At 39.3% G+C, this 25410-nt stretch overlaps 1 protein-coding gene across 1 annotated transcript in view; it reads right to left on the bottom strand.

Moving 5' to 3' along the window:
• Positions 1–10375: 10375 nt before the first annotated feature.
• The window catches only part of myom2b (myomesin 2b), a 35045-nt gene continuing 20010 nt past the window's right edge, over positions 10376–25410 (bottom strand). The window contains exons 27-39 of the mRNA XM_069693666.1: positions 25118–25185; positions 22335–22448; positions 21565–21652; positions 20750–20788; positions 19561–19666; positions 18791–18857; positions 17950–18046; positions 17341–17377; positions 15564–15586; positions 15419–15474; positions 15256–15345; positions 12539–12664; positions 10376–12125 (exon numbers count right to left, since the gene is read on the bottom strand). Coding sequence (XP_069549767.1) covers positions 11916–12125; positions 12539–12664; positions 15256–15345; positions 15419–15474; positions 15564–15586; positions 17341–17377; positions 17950–18046; positions 18791–18857; positions 19561–19666; positions 20750–20788; positions 21565–21652; positions 22335–22448; positions 25118–25185 — 1121 coding nt within the window. The 3' untranslated portion in view covers positions 10376–11915. The remainder of the gene's footprint in view (positions 12126–12538; positions 12665–15255; positions 15346–15418; positions 15475–15563; positions 15587–17340; positions 17378–17949; positions 18047–18790; positions 18858–19560; positions 19667–20749; positions 20789–21564; positions 21653–22334; positions 22449–25117; positions 25186–25410) is intronic.

The following is a 25410-nucleotide window of genomic DNA, read 5'->3' as shown; positions in this document are numbered from 1 at the left end:
ACGATCTAAATGCTCTGTTAATAATATGATACTATGAGGTCTTTAGGATTATATGGAGCTTGGTCTTTAAGAACTGTGTATGTTAGAAGAAGAATTTTAAATGGTATTCCTGATTTTACAGAGAGCCAATGAAGAGAGGCTAATATGGGAGAAATACGATCTCTCTTGTTAACTCCTGTCAGTACTCTTGCTGCAGCTTTTCAGACCGTTTCTGGGTCATCTTGATAATAGGACATTACAATGGTCCAACCTATAGGTAAGAAATGCATGGATCATTTTTTTCAGCATTGCACTGAGACAGGGTGTTCCTAATTTTGAAACTATTGTGCAGATAAAAGAAGGTATTAAATTTAGCTAATTGTATAACATCAGTGGACATACGGGACAAATCCCGGTGGGCTGATGAAGCGTAAAAAAATCTTTAAAGTTTTACCGGGCAGACTGGATGCCACAGTAACTCACTATCGCCTCCCAATGTATAAAGTGGTATTACAAGACGGGACTTCGTTTTTTACATTACCAAAACATTAAATTCTCAAATTTAAGAAGCTGAAAATGGAAATGTTTGATACATTTACTTAGAAACTCAAATATCATGACATGCTTGTTTGTTTTGTTGTGGTACTGGCCTGTATTATACTGAAAATTGTTTCTCATATTCTTTTCCATTCATGTTTGTAGGACAAACCTTTTAAGAAACACCTTTCAGTATATTGTAGTCCTGTTCCATGCTGTGTAAACAACATTATCTTTGTCAAAAGAGTAACTAATTTGGTTAGAAATATGTAGAATGATAATATAATGCATTTATAGGAATGTGCTTACAAAAGATAATACAATTATTGCAGATATTCATTATTCCATGATCTGTAGCTGCCAAAATGCAACGACTGCAGTCCTTTCACAGATATGGATTTTGTATTTACATTTGAGTAGTGCTCTGTGTGTGTGTGTGTGTGTGTGTGTGTGTGTGTGTGTGTGTGTGTGTGTGTGTGTGTGTGTGTGTGTGTGTGTGTGTGTGTGTGCGTGTGCGTGTGCGTGGGCATGTGGGTGTGGGCGTGATTGTGGCATGATAGTTGTGTCTAATTTTTATGTGCACAATGCAACATTTTTAGCCTCCACTGCAGCTGCAGCTTGAAAAGATCAATGCAGCTCTCTTTTATTCGGAGCGCGCACACGAAGCGAATACACATTGAATACATGCTCACAAACATGTCTGAATTATGTTCAGGACCACTGAGTAAGTGGCTTTTTCCTGAGGTTGAACTATCTGGACTTTGTCAAGGACTTGCTATATATAAGTTCACTACATCTTGTTGATGTCTTCCACTCTATGTGTATATGAAAGCAAAGAGAATAACAGGTACGGGTAACTGCATGGCTGACCCTCATATTACTAGAGAGAGCAAAGAAAGTGTGTGTGGAGGAGCTACGATCTTCCTGACAATGATTCGTCATGACAGGGGAAGTGTACGGACCTGCTGCCAGGAGCAACAGCATCCTGCTACCACACAAACACACATGTAGAGATACACACACAGCCATCGTATCCTCACTAAACAATTATTTCTTGGCCTTTCATGCTTAAATTTGCTTCACATCTTGTTTTTGTTTTCTCTTGCTCTTGTTGTCCACACTCTTTATCTTGTGCGGTTTTGCTTCTTTTTCATGTCCACATTATAACCTTCCTGTATTTCCCACGTGTCTCTTTAAATGTCTTTAAAATTAACTTTCATTAAAAAAAAATTTAAATAATAGCTTTTCATCATTATTTTCTATAATGCCATAGTATATGCAGACAAGTGACAAGATAGAGAAAGCCTGAATAAATAAGTGGAGAAACATAATGGCAACGAGTGGCTGAATTTTTTTTGATGATGATACAACTGACTCAGATGCTATAACCATCATAGTCATCCAATATCTACTAAATTAAAGACAGAGATTTTGGACCAAAATATTGAACTGAATCTGTATACAATATTGGATTGTAGGGTGATCATAGAGAAGTTCTTGATTGTTCAAGTATTCAGTTCACTGGATTACACAAAAGTAGACATTCCCTTCTGGTTAGTTTATCCATAAATGTCATTACAGATTTTTCAGTAAAGTGCTGCTGCTATATACATTTTCCTGCCGCCCACTCTCATTCCAAAAAATGTGCTATCCCGCAGTTACCATCAGGTTAAAAAAAAACCTCATTGTTAGGGCAATAAGAAATTTAAATTAAATCTTGAATGGGTGAGCTGCCTGCAAAGCAACAGTTCAGAAGGTGAGAAATTTCTCCTCTTAAAATTATCCACAGGGATTACTAAATTTGGCTAATTTATAATCACAGAGCCAACTTGAACAGAGGTTAAAACATTTACTGCTGCCTTCTGAGGGGTGTACTACAAAGTGAAATTAGTGGGTTAGCGAGGTATGTTGAGACTAAATTTAGGGTTGTCAGTATCATGAAGGTGGCTGTCTTTTAAACTGGCTAGATCACCATGGTAACTCATGCTGTAAACTTAACCTGGTCCAAAACAGGTTATGTTGGAGATATCAGATCAAAACGTAAGACAATACCGCCCACTGACCAATCAATTCTCTCAGAAAACGTCAACACCAATCGAAGGAGATCCAGGGCAGCTCGATAGACGGGGTGAGACAGTGAGATGGGCCTCTGCTGGGGGCGGAGTGTTCAGAGACCAACAAACCTCTTCGTCTTTTCCTGTTGATTTTTTATGAGATATAGATTAAATTCACTGTGTCTGTACTGCTATTCCAACAACAGGGTCTGGTTGATGCACCAAAGCATTGCACTTGTACTTATGAGATCTGACAATACACCGACCTCTTGCTTTAAATTAAGATTATATATGTATTTCTTGTTTGCTCCTCAGTCCGTTTGACACCTCCGGGGCTGCAGGTGAAAGGACAAGACTAAAACATTCATACACGTCATGAGAGTACATCTAAAAATAAATTAATTTAATAAAATATCCACATGTAATTAGTCCGATTTTCCTGCGCACTTTATGGTAAGGTGATGTTATAGATGAAGTATTTCAACTTCGGCCACACATTCACACAGCCAGTGATTTTTTTTTTTTTTGCACATCCTTCCATCATTTGGCAGCTGCAGCTGTGCTGCTTTTAGTGTAGATTATGTGTTTAACCTCATTATAGTTTTTTTAAATAATAATTTGCGCCTCGGTTTTAAAATATGTCGCTGGGCTATCTGTCCACTTGTCTGTTTGTGATTGGTCAGATGCTGCAAACACCTCTTTTACGTGAACGCGCTCAGAGCCGAAAGCAGAAAGCCTGAGTTAACAGAGAAAGCTGATAACCACCGGCATAGTACTCATTAACTCTGAGAGTTTCCACTTTGTTGTGCTAGCTCAGACAAAGAAAGCTTCGGTATGTTGAACTTGCTTCGTAGTACACCCCTCTGACCTAGTTCCTCACAGGTAAGCTTGAGTAAAGCAAAGCGAACTTACATGATTTAGTCACAGAAAATATAAAGAATATCTGCGCTGCAACAGGTGAAAAAGTTCAAAGTAAATAATTTGATTTAATATCGTGAGGGGGAAAAAGCAGATCAGAGAGAGTGGAGACAACCTGAAGGCTTTTATCTCAAATGTTGTAACTTTTAAGTCATTTCTTGTTTTTATTGGATGGATTCAGAGAGGTACAAGATTAAAGAGGAGAAATAAGAGAAGAGACAGAATGACTTTGACCATGCAGAAGGCAGCCTGAAAACAATAGCTTTGTTAAGTGTGCTTCAACTTGCAGCTTCACCCTGAGGTACAGCATATATACTATACCTACATGTGGCAAAAAGGGTCGGTAGACATACTGAATAATTCATGCAGCCTCGACCGGTGTGTCACATATTTGAGTCTCAGACATTAGACCACCAATGGTGAATTTGAGCCTCATGACCTTGTGGGTAGAGGTCCTCTGGTGTGATTGTAAGATCACAACCACTGTACTCTCATGTCCCTGTATGCATATAAAAACACACTCACACAGCAGCAATAGCTCTTTGCTAGACTCAGGCAGCTCACTTTACATCACCACGGGCTGGATTTGTCGTGAAGGACAATAGTCTTCACACACTGTCCTTATTAAACAAGTAGACCACTGTATAATTCACTGAGCTTATTGTATGTTTATATAGCTACAGATCACTCAAAAAATATATATAATTATGAACATGAATCAGTTTTAATTAGTTTTATCATGTCATTGATTACTGTCTTGTAATTTATGAACCACAGATTTATGAAACTTTTTTTTTAAATAAAGTACAAAGGATTTGTTTTTACATGTATTGAAACCACATTTAAAATCAAAGACGGTCATTATTTACATATTATGTATTTCTGAACATTTAAAATACAGTACTGCTCAAATGGTTTAGTCTCTGAAGTAAAGTCAGGATGCTTACAAAAATAGTAGCATGAGTAGTTTCATGTATTAATTAACTGCACACTAAGTGCAGTTTGCAGTTAAAAACTAAATAAAAGCAGTATTTAGTGCAACTACCTTTTTTCTGTTAAAACAGCACAGTTCTCCCAACTACAATTGCATATAGAGTAGATTTTTTTAAATACTTGGCAGGTAGGTTCAACCGAGTGTCTTTGAAATTTGTGGATTTAGGCTGCCTCAATCCAGAATGTCTTCTGTCTCGTGACATGTGACGTAATCCCAGACTCACTCCATGATGTTGAGATCTGTAGGGACTGTGTATGGCCTTACTATTTGTTGCAGGACTCCTTCTTCTTGTGGCTGAAGTGAATACCCTGATGGTGTTGTGTGATGTTAAGATGGAAAGAACATCAAAAGTGCCAAAAGGTTTTGCACAGTATGGTACATGTCAATACCGCCTCGCTGGGTTTCCTGGCAACGGCTGGCTTAGTTAACTTCAATAATAGCAAAAGGAAGTAGATTATACATTTGCAACATATTAAAACATAGTAAGGATTATGATTTTTGAATATTTGAATTGTGATGATTAAAATTTTTAAAAAAATCCAATAGTAACAGTCAAATAGTCAAGCGATTATCAGTTGTGTTTTTTGCTGGAGATGTCAATCGTTAATGTTTTGAAAAAACCTTTGATATCAAACGACATACACGCTAATATAGATAATAGGCAAAAATCGGCAAATAAAATTGGCCAAGTGACAAATTGGTTGGGTGGGAACATAAATACATAAAGTAATATCTTTTGTCTGTGATAAGCAATGTTGGAAGTTGTGCAATGTTGTACCTTTGAGAGAGGACATCATGGTGGATAGTTGGGAGTGCACGTCTCTTTCTTGACACCAGAGACTGGAACTCTTCTGTGTCATGACTTATAGTTTCCTTAACCTGAACTAATATGAGGTACCCTGAAATTAACCAGGTGCAGATCATAAAAGTATTATATGAATATATTTTTGAATGGCAGTATTTGTTGTAAAAGTCATTATTTAAATTATATTAAAGGCATATTTGGACAGTGGGCTAAAAAATAGAGCAATAACTAAATAGAGATTTATAGATATTTTCATTGGACTCATGAATTCTTGATATTGTTTCGTTTAATTTTTAACACATAAACCCCACAGGAGCTGCCTAGCATACCACTGCACGTTACTTTGGTGTGAATGTCTTTTACTCAAGAATGATTCAAATAAATGTTGTTGAGTCATTTCATTGCTCAAAACTTCTGAAGATCATAAACACTAAAGGCCAACAAAGAGAGCTAAGAATCAGTAAATGTTTCTTTTTGTTTTTATTTCAGTAAGGAAGAAAATATTTGTATAACGATCTGAGATAAGGCTGTGGAAACATTTGGGATTATCTGAGGATGATCCATTGTTTTTGAGTGACAATAGACAAGGATGACGCTTCATGGTTCTTGACTGTGTTGCTTGCAGCTGGTGGCTTGATGGTTTCTGCAGCAGAGTGAAAAGTTGAATGTGAAGTGGCCGATTATGATGTAGCCTCATCTTCTAAATCTGCCCCTTAGCCCGAGGAGGTTCACACACCTGTTCACTGTGCAGTTCAACGCAAAAAGTCAAAGAGAACATCTGATCTATGGAACGACAGGTGAGGCAAACCTGTTGTGCTGCTTTCACATAATAATCTCAGAGACAGCTGGCCCCCGCACATCAAGAAAAAAGGAAAATTGCCCGCAGACTCAACAGCTTTCTTTGTCTGTGTGACTTCGACATGTTGACACACATCAGGGGCTGCAGTGTTCCCAAGGAGCTCAAAATTCATCTGCCCATGGTTTGAGAGAAAATCAGGTACATTATTGTTCAACTGCGCACAGCACTACATTCTGCAACAAAGATATGTGCCATTAGAAATACATAAGTCATGTTACTTTTACTAAACTGTCATCCAGTCTATTTGCCCTCCCATTTCTGTCTCCTCCTCAAGCTGCATTTTTTTCCGCCATTACATCTCACCTCTTTTCTCAGAAACAACCATCAGTGAAGCAACTGTATGGGCACTTGTCAGTAACGTCGTGTTTAGGTGTGACAAATAAGAGAGTTAAATAAAACAGTGAACATGTGCAAAAGAGAAAAAGGAGACGGACGACTTGCAAAGTGTCAGTGCGTGTCTGTCTGGTTGTCTGGGTGGGTGTGCCTGTGAAGCTGCAAAATTATTTAAATTGGGAAAGAAATGCAGGAATGCTCACTAGCGATTCTGATCTGAGCCAAATTTCTCTGTCAGAAAAGTCCCCAACCAGCCGCCTCGCAATTTCACAGTGATTGGAGAAGGAGTGACGGAGGAGAGACTAGAGGAGAGAAGACATAGAAGAAGAAACGAGAGTTGAAATGAACAGAGAATGGAGCGATAGGAGTTAGAGGAAGGTAGAAGCAGAGACAGGCAGACTTAAGATGGTATGGAAATACTGAGTTAATTTTTGTTAGTAATTCAGCTGTGGATATAGAAAACCAGCGCTGTCAGATGAGAGCTGCACATATTTACAAAAAAAAAAGAAGCTTTCCAGGAATAAGCAGCTGAAGCACACATCATTCTCATTGTCTCCCATTCTCACAGACTGAATTCAAACTATCCTGAAAACAATTTTCTGTTTCACAAATGGCAATTAATTTTCCCTACCGCATTTCCAATGAGGGAAGGGAGACACATTCATAAATATGAGCAATTTAGAGGCTTCAATCAATCAAACTGACTTTTCATGCCTGTATTGGAGAAAAACTGATGTCCAAAATAGCTGCGTTCCAGGTACTGGTCAGGTGCGCTCCACGAGGGAAATAATTAAGAATTTAACTTACATGGCTGAGCACAGAGATAGATGTTTCAGCAGAACAATTTCATTAGACACCAGAAAAAAGGCGTCTATGCTGAAACATCTGAAGGAAACAGGAACATGGAGACGAGAGCTCGCATGTTGTTTCTCATTTCTATAAAACAATGAGCCCTTCCAATGTTGCTCTTCTGAGAGTAAAATACATCTTTGTGGGTTTTTTTTTAACTCCACAACATGATTTATTGCACAGTGTTGACACAAACAATGCCTCTGGATTTAATGTGTGCAAGGACCCAGGGTAGCAGCAGAGTGGCATTATGGCTACAGTGTGGAATGGCAAGCAGGCATGCTGTCCTTGGACCAGAGATGCAGGGTTTAAGTCCCCATATTGTCAAGTGCTCGCCCTGCTGAAAGCTCCAACAGTCAGACACTGAGTCACTACAAGCTCCAGGGGAGCTGCTGTGTAGCTAAGCTACCTGACTTCCCTGCAGAAAAAGAAGTGAGTTTCCTTTCTAAAGCATAATTTAATATCACTGGAAATATACCATATGTGAACATTAAATTTGCCTCCTTGTTAAAAATTAGTTGCTTCCCTCTTGATGCAAATCCAGCCTGTAAATTTAGTATGTTTTGAGCATGGGACAGAAATAGAACCCAAGTTTCTGACAACTAACATGCTTGAAGGAAAGACTATTAATTAGATTAATATGCACAGTATGGATGAACTTAATCTGTTTACATCTCATGAAACTATGTTGATATCCCAGATAGCCAAGAAGTGTTGCAGCAATGCAACTTCAGTAAGCGTAAGAAAAACACAAACGCTGCTATATTTTGATCTATCTCCTCCTGCTGTCTTTTCTTCTGTGTTCATTCCTCTGTGTCCCTATCCCCACCTATGTCCCTGTTCTTTACTCTGTTTATGATCAGTGAAGGTTATGTCATCTCTATTACTTGATTTGTATTGCACAGAACTAACGTTGCAGGAGCACAGTGGAGGATTACTGGGCTGATTTACTCTAGATCTGCCACCAAGTGAGGGGAAATCCCAGCTAGAGGTTAGACAGGAGAAATGGTCAGCCAGGATTATCTGGTAGTGTGAGGAGTTTACAAATTCATTCTTTTCCTCCCTGGTCAATGAGCAGACGTGTTTTTCGTAAAATGTTGTATTTACGAAGTGGCATTTACATGGATTTTTTTTTTTGGGGGGGGGATTGGTGTGAGTGCTGTGAAATGGGAGGTGCTAACATGTTTGATGGATCAGGAACAAGCTGGTTTGCTGCATGCAAGTTAAATCAAAGTGTGACACCTCAATTGTGTGTGACGGGTGAAAGGATGTTATGAGCACGAGACAAAACAAATGATATCCAACAATGACAATTTAACACAACGCGATTTTTTTTTTAAAGTTCGATTTTAAAGTGGCTCGGTTTTATCATCTTTTTTGCCCAGCTTGTTTCCTGCTCTCCTTTCTTCCTCCCTCCCTCCTTATTTTGTCTCCCACACCATTTTCTCTCCATTATTGCAACCTCCCAGGTTTCTCTCTCAACTTTCTTTCTCTTACCCTCTCCTTTTCCTATTCCTGTTTTTCCTACTCACAGGAAAATAAAGAAATGATCTTCTGTGCTGAAGAGGCAAGACAACTTTGCAGCATAACATGCCTTTTGTTTCTCCCCTCTCTCTGCTGTCCTGTATTGGTTCCTCTCTCCTCTCCTCTCCTCCTTCTGTTGTCCCTGTGTGCACCTCTCCTCTCTTTTAGGCAAAAATCATCCATAATCAATTTCATCATCATAATAATAAGCATTTACCCTCGCAATGCAGATTGCAAATTAAAAAAATGTCTGTGTGTGTGTGTGTGTGTGTGTGTGTGTGTGTGTGTGTGTGTGTGTGTGTGTGTGTGTGTGTGTGTGTGTGTGTGTGTGTGTGTGTGTGTGTGTGTGTGTGTGTGTGTGTGTCGGTATGAGCATGTATATTTGTGCGTAAAAGTGGTATTTCAAAATGTGGCTGTGTCAGTGCACACCCACAAAATGTCTCTGCTGCTAGTTTATCTCATTGTTTGAACAGCGTTGCTTTAATTAGGGCAGGCCTGCCTGCCTGCCTGCGTGCGTGCGTGTGTGTGTGTGTGTGTGTGTGCACCTAAAAGTGAGTAACAGTGTCTGAGTGTTTCCATAGTGCCCCCATGTGGAAGATTGTAGATGAACATACAGTATATTCTATAGTCTGGTGTCTCAAAACACACAGGCAGACACACTCCAATGACACGGTGTTATATTTGGAAACACAATTTCATGCTATCAGTACTGGCTAGCTATTCCATTTAGATAGCAGCCATCTATATGTGTGTATATGTGTGTGTGTGCGTGTGTGAACTTGTGTTTATGCTCCTGTGTGCGGTCGTGTATCTGTATGTATGCGTCTATTTGTGCGTGCTGTGAGTGCACAGGCTGTCTGTGCGTTACACGGAGACGAGTCATTTTCCAAGTTTATTAAAATTAAAAGTTGGTTGTCATGGTAACATTTGGATTCTCTGTAATTATGTTGATTAAAAATGTGAAAATTAATTAAAAAGTCAGGAAAATGATCTCACAGCAGATGATCAGCAAAACATCAAAATGATTCAGATCTCTGTCTCTCTTTCCCTCCCTCCCGCTCACTCTCATACACACAAGTCTCATTCTCTGCCTCTCCTTCTCTGTCGCACTTCAGAAGTCCTTCATCACCACACAACCCTGAATTATCTGCATTCATCTGTCACGTACGTTTTGTCCCCCTTTCTTTCACTTGTGCATACACACACGATGAAATTTGTCTTCATGTCCAGAAAAGCACAACACCAATAGCAAAGTACATGCAAGCAGCATCCCCCTCTACTATAACCCTCTCCTTTTCATTCACTCAACTCACTCTCAAATTGGTAACAAATTTGTCACGACTCATCTCATAGCACCAGAGCAGACACATCAGCAACTAAAGTAACACAAAGCACTGGGAACCTCACAGTCTCACGTTCTCTCTTTGAGTCTCTCCATTACTCCAGTCTTCTCACTCTCACAACCCATCTTTTGTTCTCGGTCTCTTTCCCTCTGACAGAATGAATAAACAGGCTCAGCAAAGTGTAATCTCTTTCTTTTATTAGCAACAGCAAACACAGAAACAATGACTTTACCCATCCACCCCTCCTTTCTCTTCTCCGTCTGCTCTTCTGCTCTCATCAGCTTTAATGAACCACAAATCTCATCAGCCATCTTTTCATCAGCTCTGCCATCTCTCCTTCCTGCACTCGGGCACACGTCTTTAAACCTGACTACTTGCAGCACGTCTCTTTCTGCTGTCGGCTGATGACCGGGAGGACTGAATATAATTAATATTTGGCTGTAAGGTAGAATGCATGTAGTTTTTTCCATAAAAATATCTTCTGCTAACAGTCAGAGTTGGGCAGAATTTTGTTTATGGCAGTTTTGTGTTGCAGCAGTGTTAGTATGACAGTCCTGCTTCACAGCTCCGGGTTACTTGGTGTTGATTCAGTGCCAGCTGATCTTCAGCATGTTCAGTATCTCACCATGGTGATGTTAAGGAGGACGGTGTTATATATTTGCAGCCATCGGTTGACAGTGTTGAAGAAGTGGTGGTATAATGACTTGTACAGCTCGACCTATTTCACTCTGTACCTGTATTAACATCTCCTTTGTCAAAGCTATTTTAATAAAAACAACATAGTGTGAGCATTGATCCTGTTGGATGTGGCAGTGACTGGGAGCTGTGCCTGTATTGTTTTGTGCATCAATATTACACGAGAGAGGTTTTTCAGAACATGTAAATGTGTAAATCACATGACTGTGAGACTGAGCCAAACCACTGATCATGTGCAGAACCGCCCCTCCATACAGGCCGAGTGGGCCCTCCTCTCTCCACTGGGCCATGACGTGACTTGACTTGGCCCTATCTTCAAAGGGTGGCGGTAGTCGTGTGCATGTGAGAGCATGTGAGAGAATTGGGCAACTCTGCCGAGGACCTCATGAGGCATGATGTGCAACAATGAAAAATCAGACATGTGTTTTCACCAGCATACTAATGAAGCATATCAAAGCGAGTAATTCTAACATCAAGATGTCATGTGACATAGGGGAACATGTTTCGAGACTATGTGTATAGATTTGAGGGGCTTAAGCATTCTGAACAGACATGTCCATTGTGTATACCCTATGTTAATGTATGTTATTAAATTGTATGTATCGATCTCTGTCACAAAAATGTTCACCTCCAGTGTGAATTTAAACACATCTCATTTGTTTTTCAGAAAGCTTTATTCAAATTTCAGCTTCATTCAAGTTTCACTTCGATTTAGTTTCCAATTTCATCATCCATATGCAGATATGAAATGAGTTTTGTATTTTATTTCATTCATTTTCACATTTTTTTTATTTTCATAATAAAACTATCTCATATTTCACAGTAAAACTGTGTTTTTTGCTTTTTGTCACAATTTCTATAATTATTTTAATTATGTTTTTTTTTTTTTTTTTTACTTGACTCTAATTTAGCATTAGGTCCATTTCATACCAGATAGAGAACACCAATGGAAGCTTCTATGTGTGGTGTACATGTGCACCGGTGCATGAATGGATTTATTCCTCATTTATGACTGTTATGCTTTTTACTTCCTCCGAGTAGGAGTGGGGCTCTTCACCCCTCTTCCTGCTGCTGCCTTAGGAGGTGCGGGACTAGAAGCAGAGGGGGCAGGGCTTGGGGCAGCCTGGGTCTTTGGCTGAGGGATCTCAATGGGGAGTTTAGGAGGGATAAGTGTTTTAGGGGTCAGAGTTGGTTTGGCATCTGGGATTTTCTCCCCATGGCGGTACACACTGACCTGGAGACAGAAAGAAAGAGACAAGGACATAACACAACTTAACATTTTCCACACATGCATTCACTCTACTAAGTGCATATGACAATAGACAGCAGAGACAAGTTTCAAAGGGCTAAACCTTCATTCAAACATTGCACAGCATTGAAATGAATCATTTTGAGTCTTAACTATATCCTTGGTCTTGATTTTGCTTTTCTTTTTTTTTCTTTTTTTCTTCATATTAACACTATCAAATCAGGGTCAGACCATAGTCACAATGACAAATATCAGTTATGTAGCAGCTTTGTGCTGCTGTGATCATAAATATATCTCACTGTTACGCACCAATGAAAAGACAAGATTTCCACCACCGATGGTCAGAGAAATGTCATTGCTAAATCCAGTCATTTGTGGTACACGGCAGCGACACTCACCACAATATCCACAGACTCCCCTCCATATTTGTTCTGGACAATCATGGTATATCTGCCAGAATCCTCCATGGAAACACCTTTAATCGTCAGACAGGCAAACCTTCCCTGGTCCAGGGAGACCACATACTGAAAAATGAAATCAAAGGTTAAAAAAGTGGGGAAGGCAGCACAGGGGGTTTAGCATGACTTATCATTTAAAAGGCTGTCACTTCAAGTTTGATTTAAAATTAGATTTATCTTTTACTTAGAGCTGCAGCATGAGCTTTGATTACTACCTTCCCGTAGCAAAACCTAAGCGCTGCTGCATGAGCTGGATGGACACGAGGACTAATGATGTATTCCCAGTTCGTTTTCATCCCAGGATGTCAAACACTGCCAGTTTGTCACAGCCCGTTGGCATCTCAGAGATACGTACAAAGACCTTCAGTTTTAGACACCAAAAAGCACAGAGATGGGTTTTAAAAAAGATCATGGTTTGTGTTAAAATATGTAATTTTACAGAAATAATGTCAAGTAAATAACTTTAGACTTTAACAATAGACTTTTGCTTTCTCATGGCCTTGAACACCGGACTCCAGAGTGAGAGTCCTTTCTAATTCCATCCAACCACCCCGACGTATTCCCCACATGGACTTTGTCACTATTTCTTCTCAGTCATAGTGCCCTTTGGTGTCAAAGTGCCGACACCAAACAGCACCTCTTGTGTATCTCTGAAGCCAACGGCTTTGACAAAACGGCAGTATTTGACACCCTGGGAATGAGAACTGGATGGTATTCTAGTCTGTAGTCTTTCTTTTTTCGGCTGAGCCCTGTTGGTCAAACAAAATATAATTAAATTAAATGTCAATTAAAATATATCTTATCCGCGCTTGAGACTAACAAAACAAACCTATCCTACATTTAAAGCATTCAGAGTCCACTTCTGTCTACGGTCAGCAGACACCTGAGACCAGATAGAGTACTTGTAGTCTGAGTCATACCGTGTGAACGGTGCAGACCAGAGTACAGTATTTCAATTCTCCTCTCTCACACCTGCCCACTCATTTGTAAGGTCTGGACATTTATACATTTTTATGGAGTGACACTTGTAGCAGGCCAATTACATTCCTATTAAGAGAAACACTTGCCTTTAATTGTGAGAAATTAAAAGCTCTATGGACTAAAAATCCTAAAAATGATGGCCATTTTCTAATTAACATGTTATGTGGTCTTAGATAATTGCATTCATTTATTAGACCAATGTAGGTTAATCTGTGGTTTGCTTGTTTCTCTTCTGTTGGACTGATGAAAGGAAGCTGCTCTATGAAAAACATTATCTGGTAATTATAGTTGTTTTGGTGACAACAATAGTACACTGAGCACAAAAAGCTCATGCTTAGTGACAAAACGTACTAAAGCATTCATTTCTGTTTTTTACCATCGGCTCCAGTTTCCCTCTATTTAAGCCTGTGTAGCTCTGCAGTCATACCTGTTTCTACTCTGAGCTTCAGAGCAATATTCTCAGGATCTGTATATATATTCCTGTTTGTTTTTCTGTTATCTTCATATCTACAGTAGCTTCTGTGGTAACTAGGTAGGGGAGAGGCACTCCTGAGGTTTGGAAAACACATCGCCAAGGACCTCAGTTCTTGTTTTAGACAGATTATTAGCAGGTGAGGGAATGAATAAAGAAGAGGGCAAACTTGAACAGAAATTCCTCCTGGACCGGGGTTTCTCAAACTTAAATCTTCAAAGCTGGTAGGAGCCGCAGGATCCTGATGCTGTTGAAAGAGCCTCCACTGACTAGGGACAGACTGTAGACTTATACTGGTTGGCAAGTAGGTCAATGAGTTACGAGAGGTAGATGTGCTCCGTTACTGATCGAGGAGTGCACTGCTGATACTGACCTCACTTATAAAGTCCCTCAAACCAAATTGAGGTCTTTTGTTTCCTTTAATACTCGTGACCCTGTCGGTAAATATATGAAGGGCTTTTGCTCGAAAGGGACTTCCAGCAGTGCAATCAGTCAGGTTCCAACAGGGAACTAAAGTGTATCATCTGGGATCATTAATCAGTGTAAATTTTGTGACCTATTTAAACCACACTTGAAACATACACTATTTAAAACGTACTTTATTAGCAACTTTAATATTTCCTAAAATGCTTTTTAAAATATAATTTTTCATTAGTTTATATTAGTTTACATGTCATTTCAAAGGTAACATTTCATGTTCTGTCAAAAGTACTTGCCTTGATATTAAAACCATTATTGCTGTCATAGTTGTACATTGAATTTTGCCTACACAGTGTGGTCTTTGTGATACAACCCCAATGAATCGAAAGAGTGTGGAAAATATTGAAACGCAGTCAAAGCCACAACATAATATGACATGACGCAACACATTGTGTTAGACTCATACTGAGTTTGGAATTTCTTTAGTATCAAAGAAAAATACTGTTGCAGTTGTGTTGGGTTGATAAGATAATTATTTGTGAGAAAGGAAAGACGAGCAGGGTTTCTGGAGTGGTTAAACAGCTTAGCGTTAAGAGGCGGCAGTAGTATTCAGCAGGTAGGAATGCAATGAAAGAGCGAGGCCCTGCTGGGAGAGCTGAACACGAACCAGTGTGATGCGCATGACTCACATACACAATTTAATTATGTGCTTCAGTGACAGGTTAAAAACAAGGTGTGAAATATATGCTGATCCGTGTCATATGCACGGTAACAGGTAAATTACCTGATCATCAGGTTCGACATCTGCTCCGTTCTTCAGCCATGAGACCTGAGGTTTGGGGTCTCCACACACTGTACATGTCAAACTCAGGGTCTGCGGAAAGAGTAAAGATGACCGAACGTGTTCGGCGACAGAGACCTAACATTGCACACATTTAGATACCTACCTTCTTCTCCATAATGGTGACCACATCAGGTAGTCCTCCCACCACTTTACCACGGTCTGAAACAAACCATATTATCAATCATTCCTATTGCTTTATAAATTGACTTTTGAACAAAGAAAGAAGAAGAACTGGAGGGTAAACTCACTCTTCTCAGCGTAGGCCTCAGCCCTGAAACACACAGAAAGTTAGACAGTGTTATCTTGGCAGGACACTTATCATATACCCTATAAAGAAAAGTGCTCTATCTGGAAACAGCAGGAAACGTCTGTATCATTGTAGCTGTATTTCAGCCAGGTTGGTTCTGGTCAGTTTCCATCACCTGGCTCCGCGCACTGACCACACAGACATATTTTTGTATTTTTGGTTTACTAACAGTGATCAGATGGTTTGCCATGAGGCAAGCTGGGTTTAGAGCCAAACCACATTATAATGTTGTTTATTCCGGGAGTTTTCCGAATCTTTTCGTGAGGGCTGTCGGAGCAGCAGGGCAGGACCAGAGGTCAGCCGCAGGACCAGATGGCTGGGGGAACTCTGTTCTCCTCTTGGCATGTTGATGCTCAATCAAAATGGCAACAGGGTGTCACTTGTTTCAATGTGTTTGTAAAATCTTGTGCTTAAATGTCTCTCTTTGAATGTTAATTAGAAAAGGGATTTGGACGGGTTCCACTCTGTGTGCTGTGTTTAGTGTTTGGAGTTTCAATTGTTTTTTTCTAAATTGATTTGCAAAATTCAGTGTGTGGGGTTTGCTTTGGCCCAATTAGCCAAAGGACCCCAAAGGAACCTGACTGCTTCTATTTTTAATGCAGATTTTTATCTCAAATTACACTGGACCTCTTCCAGACAGCGAGGCGTGGAGTTTTTGGATTCCCTGTAGTTTTTGAAAAGTCCAGCTTGTAGATGAGAGCAATCTTAAACTGGACTACTGTATCATGTACTGTATCTGGACCATGTATCTGTTCAGAGTTGGAACTATTTACAATGACTTCAAATGCAAACATGTAGGCTGCAGTACCTTATATGACTAATTGTCATCTACTGTGTTGTGAAAACGTTTTAGGCAGTAGATGTTTGTAGTAGATGTTTACAGTAGATTCTTATCTATCCTGTAATTCCATGAGGGACCCATCTGATCTGTCCCAAATTCAATCTGCAGAATGACAACGACCCCAAAGATGCAGCTAGAGTCCTAAAGTACTGTCACAAACAGTAGAGTCATAAAGTTGACGGTACAGCCCCCACAGACTCCTAAGTTCAAAATCAGTCTGGATTTGTTGGAAGTGTCAGAAAACACCAACACAGTCTAAATCCACAGAAGAATTGTGGCCCCTGGGAACTTCAAAAAAGAGCCCGCAGGTCGATGCTGGGTGGAGGCAGGCATGTCGATCTTGATAATATTCGACAGAAGCAGTAGTAGCTGTGTTTCCAAACAGTCCAGCAGGATAATAAACAGATCAAAAGTCCACTAATATTTTTAACTGGCTGTTTTAATGGAACTGTTGTATGGATCAACGAGTGACTTGCAGTCAAATTGAGTGTGTTGTGTGTGCAGGAGTTCAACTCAAGCTGCTTGAAATGGTCTGCAGGCTTTGCACCATTTACTGTATAATGTTGTAGAGATAAAAATGTAAATAAACACATTTCTGGTAGATGTCATTTAAAGTATTCAAATCCAGTCAAACTAGTCAGTCAAAATATCAAATGTACTTATAGTAAACTTTTAAAAAAAATTAAAAAAAATTGTTTTTTTTGTTTTTTGAAGCAAGGCTAAAGACTATGGTTTTTATGTAAAAAGAATGTAATCAAACTAACAGTTATGATGGAAAAGCAAAGGAAACAGTGATTCATCATTAGCAAAGTTAGTCTGACTAAAATATACACATAAAGGCACGTGTAAAGAAACAGATTTGAGAGTGTAGTCTTACTTGAGTTTCTGGAACTCTGCGAATGCCTTCTCGTATACTGTAACGGACAAAAAGCAGAAAGTCAGTACACATGCTTGCTCCTTCATGAAAAATCACAGCAGTACTGATCATTTAACATATTTTAGTGAAAACAAACACATCACTTCTGCGGTGGCTTTTAGAGGAGGTGAATAATGGAACTTGAGAGCAATGCACTTATCGAATATCTCATAATTGGAACATACTCAGAATATGAAAAGACAGAGAAGTTGATTATTCTGCATGAGAGGTTTGACAAGTTTTAGTAGACATTTTGATACTTTTTCCCGCAGGTAAACCTGTTCTGACTTTAACCAACACAAATTCAAGCTGACCACGGACTGCAGCTCTTCGTGACGGAGAAAACAGCAAACGTTTTACTGCCAGTTTTCAGGCCGAAAGGGATAAGTGTTTGATACTCAAAGAATAGTTTCTGATGGGAGTATCACTTCAAAGTCATAGACTACAAATTGAAGCCAAGAGAGCCATGAAAAGAAGTGACTGTTGTTTCTACCCTCTTTTTTACTGAACTATCAATAAAAGGAGTAGGCGACACTGAGAGACAGCAAATAAGAGAGGGAAGGTACTCACCATCGCCACTGAGGTCCAGTGTGCGTTTATGTGAGTTTTCAGAGTCAGTGATCACAATGGAGTACATTCCTTTATCCTTATCCATTGGCTCAATCACCTGTGAATCAAACCACCGACAAACCCCTTAGTAATATGACCAACGAACCAATTAACTCGGTGTCCTACTGTTTATTTCAGTCTTAGTTTAGAAAAGATTCATTTATTTTTCGGGTAATTACAATTATAAAGCTTTTGACTGCGAATTAGAGGACGACATGCTGCTTAATGAATTAACTTTAAAGTAATAATCTTGAAGATTTTCTTTTCAATAAACATCTGGTAAGTCATTATGTATCATCAAATGAGAAGGCATTGTATTTTTGGTATTAAGAACTGAACAAACTGGGTGTTGTTGGCAACATTTCCAGCAAAGTTTTTCATCATTCAGGGCGATTATTCTGCGAGAGAGTGAAGGCGGAGCTGACAGAACAGGCTGGTCATTCAACTCGTTCTTTAACTGCCAACTGACTTGGTGTCACACAGACGACACTTATTATCTCTGGGAAGTGAAGTCCAAAATTGTAGTTGCACTTATTACTTTCTGCGACAGGTGCCGCCCAAGAGAACCAAACTGAGATCTTGGAGGTCGTAACACAAATGAGTTTGAAACTATTTGTCTTCATTAGTTGCCCCTTGTCATTATCAATTTAATTAATCTCCAAGTTGCCCCGGTATCACCTCTGCAAAAGCACTTTGAGGACAACAGTGCCACTGATTTCGGTGCTTCATTGCCTTAAAATTCCCCAATGTGATTCACCTAAGAAGCATATACAATTCAGCATTGTACAGGAGATGATAATACCTCCATTGATGCCATGGCAGGGGTTCCTCCAATCACAATCTTGTCACTGTGGGACAGTTTAGTCTCACTGAGAAGAGAGGAGAGGTTAGTGTGTATGTGTGTGGTTGTGAGAGTGCGTGAAGGCAGTTTCAGAAGTAATGGAAAATCATGTTTACATGCCTCCTTAATGTTACGGCTATCTGTCACTCACACACTCACAGAAAGGGCAGGGAGATGTTAAAAATCGAATCGCCATCATTTTTGTTCTATTTCTCGCCACTGTTTTTCTCTGTCTTTTTTTTCGGTCCTCCTTTTTTTTCTGTCCACTCACTTTCATTCTACATTCCCTCCGTTCCCATTCTTATAATCTCTCGGGTAAGATGGAGTGCTTTTAAGTGCAGAAAAAAACCTTTGGTTCTTCATAGAAAATGATAGGGGTGTTATTTCTGTCACAAAACTGGGCAATTTTACTGCAATAACCAGGATAATGAAAACACTCGCCAACAGCCATCATAAGTTTTATTATGTGGCTTATTGTTTTTGCCACTCCCTACGGTTTGACTTGGGAGAAAAGCAAAATAATGTGTTTGTGGTCAGCATGTTTATAGGAAGGCTTAAAAGTAAATTCAAATTCCTCCTAAAAGCCCTGCTATGACTACAAATACTGGAGTTCCTCTTCTTCTCCCTTTCTTCCTTGTCTTCAAACTGCTATTATTAGTTGTGGTTGTAGTGTTTATAGTTCTAGTGGTACTAGAGGTAGTGTTACTAGTATTATAAATCTAATTGCTTACCCATGAAACCAGGTGATGTTCATCTCAGAGGTGTAATACTTCATGTGACACTGCAGCTGAATGCCTGTTGCTGTGCAGTGAATCACCAGCTGTGCTGCACTGGCTCCTAGAGGAGGTGATGGAGGTGATGGAGGGCACATTTGAAATCAAAATGAAAAACATATTACCCGCTTGCTGCTGGATAATCTAACCTCGTTTTGCCGAGAGCTACCACATGCAGAACAGAATGGATCAAATACAATCAAACATCCATTTGGAGCCATTTGGAGCTAGTATCTATTATATCCTGTTATCTAGATTTCTGTTTTGTTTTAGATTTTTTTTTTTTGGTTTGTTTTTTGTTACCTTTGTCCAGCTTGGAGAGAAAAATTGTACTAATGAAACTGAGTGCAAATTTTAGAGTGCAGACTGTTTGTATGCTGCTATTCAGTAAACCATTTTAACCATAAGAGGTTTTATTAACTTTTTTGTAAGCCGTTATACCTAAAAGGGCATGGCATACTACACTATGTCTGTGTGGGACTTTGTTTGCTGCACATTACAAGTGGACAAGTGTGTCATCCACCTGGTCACATCACCATGGTTTCCCATTATCACAGTAATGAACCCTCTTCTCCTCTGCAACCACTGCTGTAGCAGTTGCTGCAGAGCTGTCAAGTGACTGTCTCTTAAAATAGGAGTAAGATGCTCCTCCACACTGTCACTGTGACAGCGCAGTGGAATTTTAAAGTGATTTCACCACATGATGGCATGATGGCCAAATGCTTCCAGCATGACAACTTCTGCCACACGCTGATAAGTGTTTGTGTGTGTAGCAGTGGGATTTTAAAACAGAAACATATCAGCCTGGTGATTGATCTACTGAATCTCTTATCACTGCGGTGTGTTTGTGCCATGTTAAATTTGGATAATTTGAACTGGATCCCTCCATTGGGAAGAGGATGATGCTGGTGATGTTTAGCCATGTTTTCCATATAGATATCTGTTCATGAGATAATTGAGGTTCGTGTGTTCACCTCTGTGCATGTGTGTGTGTGTGTGTGTGTGTGTGTGTGTGTGTGTGTGTGTGTGTGTGTGTGTGTGTGTGTGTGTGTGTGTGTGTGTGTGTGTGTGTGTGTGTGTGTGTGTGTGTGTGTGTGTGTGTGTGTGTGTGTGTGTGTGTTTGTGTGTGTTGAAGGAAGATACCTACCAGCCAGTTGGCTGAGCTTGTTTATGGCATCGTCAAAGACTAGAAGAGAGCAGAGTAACATGGGGTCAGAGAAAGCGCCAGGAGGATGGAGAGGCATGATACTACCCCCTGGTGGTGGCATTCAAAACTCAGCAAAACAGGGATTAGATTAAACAATTTTATTTCTTCAATAGTCTGGGTATTTGTTCCTACATGGTTACACTTTCTCTGAATCTTGGGACCTAGTATCCCTGTTGCCAATAATAAACTAACAGAGGGAATACTGTTGGTTCTTTTGCAGTGTGCCACCTAGATAAAATAGTAAAACTGTATATAAAAAAATCTCTGCCTTAAAGTCTGATTAAATACTTGCTAACCGCTAATATTGAGGAGATAGAGATTATTCGAGAAAGGACAGTAGTGCTGTTGTGTCTGTCTTTAAAATGTCAAAACAGATGTACAAGCTTGAAGTTTGTTTTACACAATCTTTTACAGGAAATTTAAAATGTATTTTCTCCAGAATCAACACAACCAGCAGCTGAGCAAGTTGTCACACAGCAAGAACTATTTTCATACAGTAGAGACATTTTTGTTGTTGTTGTTAAAAAAGCATTAATTTACCATGTCCTGATACAGTATATGAATTTGGACCATAGTTGTTTTCCTGTCTCCTGCTATTTAATAAGCATTAAGGTCTCTTTTAATTTCATTCGTTTCATTACACTGTGGGTTATCATTTATACTTGCTCGGTTAGACAACAAGCCAGCTGTCATAGACATTAAACTGCTTCACTAAATAAAATGTTAGATAAATTAAGTAAGAAACATATATTTACCTTTTCCAGAGACATCAATTTGGCTCATATCTTTTCCTCTGTCATCACTGATGGTGGCCTTATAAACTCCAACTGTCTTCCGTGAAAACTAGAGAGGAAACATAGGGACATAAGGAACTCAGATTTGTCTAACTTGAATACATTGGAGAGCAGCCTTTTCATCACTTATGTGACTGATCAAAATATGACAATCATGCTTTTGCTTAGTATAACCATGGCATCCTGATATGTGTGTGCATGAGATATAATAGTATGGTACGCTTTTTTTTTATTTTAAAAGATTAACTGCAGAATTCACAGGTACATAAGGTTCCCGAGCACTCACAAGGCACCGAGTGAGACTAATTCACCGGCCCATCACAGAAAGAGCTGGACTTGCTGCTCAGTGTTTGTTAGAAGCATCTTACCGTCCCTCTTGTTTTATTGCCGACGTTTTATTATTAAGCGGGGTTTTTTTCACCTTTTTGTTTTTCCCACAGTATTGCTGATAATGTCCTCTATAGCATTTTGTTCTTGTTATTTTTATATTTCTTAATTTCAATGGGATCAGATTTCCATTTCTTTTTGCGGTCGTTCTGTTAGAATGGCTGGAATCACTTTAACCCCACATTTAAATACAGCGATTTGCACCTGATATCAGTGATGCAAATACTCTTAGTAAGTCACGGGTCAAATAAAAATGTGCAAACTTTTGGAAAAAACACGCAATTTAGTACTCTTTATTTGAGATCTCAGTAAATTAGGCCCTAATAGTAGTAATGTGCCGTTACCAGTTTAATTGGTAGTTTACAGACTCCTGATCCAAGGTCAGGTTTCACATCAGGGATGATCTCTGTTTCTTCTTTGTACCAGTGGAACTCTGATTCCTTCTTCAAGTTAGCAACCTACAATGAAAAGAGATAATCATGCACATTATTAAAACATTCAGTATCATTTTCATTTCAAAGAAAGGGAGGTCTTAGCTTCTTATATATCTCTGCTTAACGTAAAATCAAACAGTCCCAGGTCGAACGAACTCAAAAACTGCATTTTACTCCACTTTAATAAAATGACCTCTAAAAGTTATGTATTTTTCCTGAGTTTAGATGTGGTGCATCTTTTAGTGAGAACCTCTTAGATGCTTCAAGTGTAACAGGTCAACGAAACATGTTCTGTAGGTAATATCAGCAATACGCTTGACCTTTGCTGGTAGCAATGCCATTATGGCCACATACCTCAGATTTTGTCATATCTTTTTACAATGACAATAAACATTTACATAAACACATAAACAATATAAATGCTTGTCCTTATATTTTCTAAAACTCATTACAAAATGCAAATTCAACAAGCTATTGATGTGTTTAAAGGTTTGTTGATGTGGTAGCTTAGCAACACCAAGAGTTAAGGTGTGTGCAAGAATTTGGGAAGTGAAAACAAGTAAACCCCTGCAGCAAACAGATTTAACTGAAGTGAAAATCTTATGTCAAATGTGAATGAATCATGCTTTTTTATTTCATGAGTATTAAAATGTAACAATTGTGAGATGAGCAAAAGTTTGTGTCAGTTTTTGCAGCCAGCGAAGCTTTCTATTCTTAATTTGAGAACTTTTTTTCACCCACTCTTCATGAATCACTTCAAGTTCTCAGATATTTATTTGCACGTACAGCATGTTTAAGATATACCCACAGATTTTCAATGATGTTAAGGTCAGGCGATTGTGTCGGCCATTCTAAATACTTCAGCTTGTATTTCTTGAAGACTTTCAAGTTTTAGTTTCTTGACTGACTGGATTGTATTTGCATCCAGAGTTTACCAATATTCAGTGGGATCCATTGTGTGTGTGTGTGTGTGTGTGTGTGTGTGTGTGTGTGTGTGTGTGTGTGTGTGTGTGTGTGTGTGTGTGTGTGTGTGTGTGTGTGTGTGTGTGTGTGTGTGTGTGTGTGTGTGTGTGTGTGTGTGTGTGTGTGTGTGTGTGTGTGAGGGTTGGAGGGGAGGATGGGACGTTCAGTTCAGTTCTGGTCAGGATTGAATACATATTGGTTGTGCCGAGAGAGGACCGGTAAAAAAAATGTTGACGGCCCAACGGCCCACTAGGATTTGCCCTAGTATTCCCGATGGCCAATACACCCTTGCTGCCTGCCACACAACCTCAAAGTGCAAAACCTCCAACCTGAACAGAAACCAGCGGAATAGTTGGAAAGACATTGCTTTCATTAAATGCTGCTCCTTTTTTCTTCTTACAATACCGTTGGCAATTGTGGCCAAAGAGCTCGATTTGAACTTCGTCTTTCCATAGCAATTGATTCCAAAATGACTCAATCTTATCAAGATGTTGCATTGCATACTTCAAACGCTGACCTATGTGATGACGTTGCGTCCTTTGGATCATTATTACAGTGCTGCACTGTGAGATGCTGCATCACCTCTCCTGTGTACATGTCCTTCCTGCAGCTACTTTGCAGTCTTATAACGGTTTGGATTTGCCTTTCTGCCCAACAGACCAGAACGTTTTCTTGGTCATCCAAATCTTGTCTCAACTTCGAGGTCTTCTTTACTGCCATCTCTTAATAAAATTTCAGCCAGTGGAACCTTCAAATTAATGGGCTTTGAAAGCTTTTTATAGGCTTGCCCTGCTTTGTAGGCATCAGTTACTTTCATTTCAGATACTCAGTCAGCTGCTTAGATGAGCCCACAGTTGTTGAGTGTTACCACAACGTTTGAAGTCAGAGAATTGATCAAGCGCTGGTGTCATCATCATTTGACAATGCCTAATGACAATTCTTCACCTAACAAAATCAGTCAAGAGTTAAAGAAGTTCTCAGCAACAGCATGCCACGAAAAAAGGAAGAAAGAGAACCTACCTAAATTCTTGCCATTTTCTTCATGAACTAAAAGGTAAGAGTGCATTCATATTTAAAGAGAGGCTAATTTCTAATGTCTGCTTACTGCAAGGTTAGTATTTACTTATTTTCACTTCAAAAATCAACAAACTATGTATTTTGCTCAGGGGTGCCCAAATGTTTGCACATAACTCTAACTTTTCTTTTCTAGGCAGTTACTCACAACCACTTTATGGATTAAATAAAAAAAAATAAAAAAAAAATTAAATGCAGTCTTTCCACCAGGGAACTTCAGGCTGTTTTCATTTTCAAGAATATATTGTAACCTAAGTAATCACTGACAACAAATACAAATGGATCACATTTCTGCAAAATGGTTGATATTTATGCCTGCTGTGTATTGGCACTTCCTGCATGTTTACTGTGTTTCTAAATTATTAAAAATGTGCTTATTTGGGCTAAAATGACAGATTAAACAGATGTCAGTTTCATATTGTCTCAAGGCACACTAACAACATTTACATTTTAAGATGGTCTAAATAATATACATTCTAACAAACCCAGGACAAAACACTGACAGCATAATCTGAGTTACTTTCAGTCTGGACCTTATCATTTGCATTGTGGCATCTTGCATTCAGTCTCCTTAGAATGTCTAATGAGCTATATGTCAGCCTCCCAATTGTTTTGAGGGTAAACATTCAGTAATTATTGAGTCAGGGTGTATTTACCTTGCAGACCAAAGTGACAGAGCAGTCATCTCCAACCTGCAGTGACAGGAACTCACTGAAGTGGGGGCCTGTGGTGGATACGGACATGAGACAAAGGCCCAGGAAAGGAATATAAGCACTTTATAGTTACTTGTAGAACTTTATCATAAGCTTTATTAAATTCATTGTGAAAAAGCCAATACTTAACCCTCCCGTTGCCCTAGGGTCAAAATGACCCATAACTGTGTTCAACCAAGTTCTATTTTATTTATATTTTTTGGGATCGTTGATGGCAAGGAGGCTGTGAGGGTTTC

The sequence above is a fragment of the Brachyistius frenatus genome, unplaced genomic scaffold, assembly GCF_029030835.1.
Source record: "Brachyistius frenatus isolate BFR_SWC_R1_liver_20210118 unplaced genomic scaffold, ASM2903083v1 Contig_15, whole genome shotgun sequence".
In the NCBI taxonomy this organism is placed as follows: Eukaryota; Metazoa; Chordata; class Actinopteri; family Embiotocidae; genus Brachyistius; species Brachyistius frenatus.
The sequence above is the reverse complement of the archived record's forward strand: the minus strand, read 5'-3'. Positions and strand labels throughout refer to the sequence as shown.